A 4,066-nucleotide genomic window follows, 5' to 3' on the forward strand; every position below is an offset into this window, starting at 1 on the left:
GGATAGTTCACCCAAAAATGAAAATTCTGTTGTTAATTACCCTCATTTCTGTCTCTCTACAGTCAGCCATGCAACCTACACATTCAAGGTCCAGGACGGTAGGAAAGATATCATTAAAGTACTCCATGTGATCTCAGTTTAATGAAGCAACATGAGTGCATAAAAACATAATTTACCACTTTATTTACGAAAATATTATCCAAATACAAGTATTGTGGTACTCTAATGAACGCACGATGCAGAACAATATCTTCACTAATAAAAATTGCTACCATTCAAATATCACAGTTTTGTCCTAAGTGAACATAAGAAATTGGAAGAAATATGGATCAATATATTGGATATATTGTCTAGTGTTAGGGTTAAAGAATATGTTGTTTATACGTTGTTCAAGGAGGGGAATGTCAGACTCTGTTCCGTGTCTGTGTGTGTTTTCTTTCCCCACGTGCTCCAGGTTATGTTTATTTCATTATTTGGTCTTCCTGTTCCTATCCTGATTGTGTTAGCATTTGTTCCAGGTGTTCCCCGTTCTGTTCCATTGTTCCCAGGTGTGTCCCATTAGTTTCAGTGTATCCTGATTCTCCAGCGTTCTCCTTGTTCCTTGCTCCTCACCGTAGGCGCACCGGGACAGAATACCGGACCAAAACATAAAGAGTGAGTCTCCTGCACTTCAAATGATTACTTGTAAATATTGTATTTTTATTGTATTTTCAAATGACAAATTTCTTGTATTTTAATTAAATACATTTCTCACACCAGTATTTTTTATTTTAATTAAGTACATTTGATGAGCAAGTATTTGTAATTTGTAACAAAATACTTTTTGATGTGTTTGTGCCCATCTCTGCATGCCATCGGGTATATTAAAGTATGCTTGTTTGGCGTGCTGTCTGGGGGAGGGCTCTGAGCTCGGAATTTTGGCCCAAACCCAGAGTACTTCCCCCTTTTTTACTGGGATAGGAACCAGACAAGAGTGAGGCGATGGGGAGGTGTGAAGCTGTCGTGGGACAGAGGTGAGGGACGGCTATATATACCAGCCTCCTCTAGCGCCGATTAGTTGAATTACTTGAACATGCTTCCTCCCGAACTTTGTTGAATAAACTTCATTTAGATGCAGGTGTATTCCAATTGGATTTCAGTCTGGCTGCTCAAATCGGATTTAAAATTGTTTTTGGCGTCACTCTTAACGTGACACTCACCTGCATCTGTTTTGAAAGCCTCGTCACATACGCGGGTATGCCTACATCATTACCAAAGCAACCCACATGCAGAAAGATTGTTTACGTCTGGACAAACAAATCGGACTTGATCACTTACAATCAATGTGGACAGTCTGCCTGAAAAGATCTGATTTGCCTGCACTCTGAACATAGCCTGAGGAAACTAAGGCAAACGGGAACTAATCAGGAAATGGGTAAATAATACAAGACTGGGTAAATGTTTGGTTATCATAGAAAAGATGGTAGTGTGTGTGCTGGGCTTGATTTAGATAGGAAGATCCTCGTTTCAATCACATAGTCTGTTTATCTACCATTTACAGTAGTTTCTCATTCAGTGTTTCTGGTGTCTGTTGAGGAGATAAACACATCAGCGTATCAACATGATTCAAGCGTTGACTCGTTTTATTAGTAAATGCAAAGAGCTGACCAAAAAGAACGAGAACATTATTGGCTTACTCAGTTAAGAAAGAAAAGCAATGCCTTAAACATTGTCATATAATTATAACAATATCAGATGTTTGAACACACTGTTTCTAAGACACTCGTTTGATCTTCATGCCGATGGATTTCATGCTGACAGTGAAGCTGTTTTTCCAGGTCGACCAAACAACACCAGTGCCGAAATGGGTGTCGTCTTCTCCCCATAAGTACACACCGTTGGGGTTTGCAGTGTGACAAAACTTGTACCAAAATGCTCCCAGAAACTCTTTAGCACAGTTATTTTCATAGACATCTTGGTCTTTGTCAAAGGTGGAAAACTTCTGATCATCGTGGTCGGTCAACGAGTCGCCTGCAAAGAGGAAGAGCATCATTGAAGACAATAACCCAACTAGAATGTGTTTTCTTGAGTATAAAAGAAAGCGTCCTACCTGCTCCTCCATCAGTGAATCCTGAAACATGCAGTTTATAGCCGTCAGCTTCAGGATCCACAGAGAAAGACGAGTACAGAGCAGAACCTTTCCTTCCTTCAAAGTCCTCCAGATCCACTCTCAGCATGTACTTCCTCTTACGTGTCAGCTGGTACATGTTCTCCAGCCCTGATCATACACACACATGAAGAACACCTTCAACCAAACACTGGACGTTCTACTGAGACATAAACCCAATTTTAAAACTTTATTGTCATGCAGCCATAATACAGTGGCCCCAAAACATATTTGGTGTATGTTAGACACTTATGTCCCACGTAAAATATCTTGAATTCATTGCATTATATTTAAAAGCCACTTGCATGTGCTTAATGATGAAACTAAAATCTCAGATATGCTTCATCGTGTACAGTTGAGCGTGCAAGTCCTTCAAATTATACTCATTTAACTGTGAGCGTGAATGGACGTGTTCAGCTCAACCTGTCGTATGAGCGCTGTTGTAACATCAGCACATGTGCGAGTGACTGAAAATTACGGAACGAGGAAAAGAGAAGTAAGAGCCGCATTTACAATTTGATCTACAATGATTTTTCCCACAGCTGGTTTTGAGGTGATTTAATGGATGTATGAAGTAATTTGTCCCCAAGTTCACGCGGGTATATTTCATCACATTCACAAGTTTCACAATCAAAAGAAAACAAAACTAAAAATTGAATATAATTTAAAGGGGTCATATGATGTGATTTCAATTGTTCCTTTCTCTTACACATTTTCATAGTGGCTTAAGTGTCCAGTAAAGCTTTTTAGTACTGATGCGACCCAGAATCACTGGAGAATTGTTACCCAGCCAGTATTCGCCCTCTGTGGCTCCGAATCCCGTCTTGTACTCTTTCCACGGCCGATAGAAATTCACACTGCCGTCCATTCTCCTCTGAATCACCTGTGATGGGTTTATAGAGAATATATGATTCATAATGAATGTGCTGGTGTGTGTTTAATGATCTAAAGTCGTACCGTCCATCCTCCTTTATCTTCATCTTTCCCGTCTGAGATCATCTCACAGTAAACCCAGACAGGAATGTCTCCTGCTGGATAGATGGAGTAAACCCCACTGACCGTTTCTCCTGCTTTATATACGTCAGAGCAGTCAAATGGTTTGAATTCACAAACAACAGACGCCGTGAAAACAGAGAGCAGAACCACGACAAACACCGTCATCTAGAGAGAAATTACGGATCAGGTTCCTCGTTTAGGATAAAATCACACTGAATTTAACCCAATTTGAAAAATAATACACATACATTCATTATCTGTTCAGTAAATGCTGAAGAATAAGAGTAACTCACTGTTAGTGTCGTGAGATCACTGGATCTTCAGTTGCTGAGTCCTTTATTTAGACCATTTACTGCTTTTTCAACCCAGCCTTTATCAGTATGTTGTGCAATAATGTTGAAATATCAACTGTTCATGCAAGAAAATCATCAGCTGGTCCTGGTTTTGCAATGGCCTTGAAAAATAATGTTTAACATTGAATCTGTCTTCAGTGATGGAGGATTGTGGAAACCATGAATTTGTCTTGATTGTCAACTAAATTCAACTGCATTCTGTGAGAATATATATATATGTATGTATGTCACGGCTGAATCAAGGAAGGCACACGAGAACGATGATGAAATTAATATGTAGTTTAATAACATCCAATACGAAGATAATCCACAGAGAAGGAAGGGTAGACACACCCAACATAAACGTAATACCGGACCAACAAACACTGAACAGAATGCAACTTATAAGGGGAACGTAAATGAGGATTATTGACACGAAACTCCTGAACATAATGACACAATCAAGGGGAGACAGAAATTAGGTCAAAGAACACGAGGGATGAAATGAAAACAAACACAAAAGTCCATAAAGTGTGACATTATATATGTGTGCGTGTGTGTGTGTGTGTGTGTGTGTGTGTGTGTGTGTGAG

General features: G+C 39.5%; 1 protein-coding gene across 1 annotated transcript; it reads right to left on the reverse strand.

The window, feature by feature from the left end:
* Positions 1–1,572: 1,572 nt before the first annotated feature.
* Positions 1,573–3,511, reverse strand: LOC107560600 (microfibril-associated glycoprotein 4-like). Its single transcript, XM_016244824.1, has 5 exons — positions 3,436–3,511; positions 3,104–3,307; positions 2,933–3,029; positions 2,090–2,257; positions 1,573–2,010 (listed from the first exon to the last, which is right to left on the reverse strand). The coding sequence occupies exons 2-5, from the start codon at positions 3,305–3,307 to the stop codon at positions 1,754–1,756; spliced, it is 726 nt and encodes a 241-aa protein (XP_016100310.1). The 5' UTR covers positions 3,436–3,511; the 3' UTR covers positions 1,573–1,753.
* Between the last annotated feature and the right edge of the window lie 555 nt (positions 3,512–4,066).

This window comes from Sinocyclocheilus grahami, unplaced genomic scaffold (assembly GCF_001515645.1).
Source record: "Sinocyclocheilus grahami isolate Dianchi unplaced genomic scaffold, SAMN03320097.WGS_v1.1 scaffold734.1, whole genome shotgun sequence".
Lineage (NCBI taxonomy): Eukaryota > Metazoa > Chordata > Actinopteri > Cypriniformes > Cyprinidae > Sinocyclocheilus > Sinocyclocheilus grahami.

Bases quoted from the DNA above. Each gene is read 5' to 3' on its own strand.
- LOC107560600 (XM_016244824.1), bottom strand. From the start codon at position 3,307: ATGACGGTGTTTGTCGTGGTTCTGCTCTCTGTTTTCACGGCGTCTGTT. The intron at 3,030-3,103 runs GTACGACTTTAG...AACCCATCACAG, and splicing joins AAGATAAAGGAGGATGGACG to GTGATTCAGAGGAGAATGGA. The intron at 2,011-2,089 runs GTAGGACGCTTT...TCCTCTTTGCAG, and splicing joins ATTCACTGATGGAGGAGCAG to GCGACTCGTTGACCGACCAC.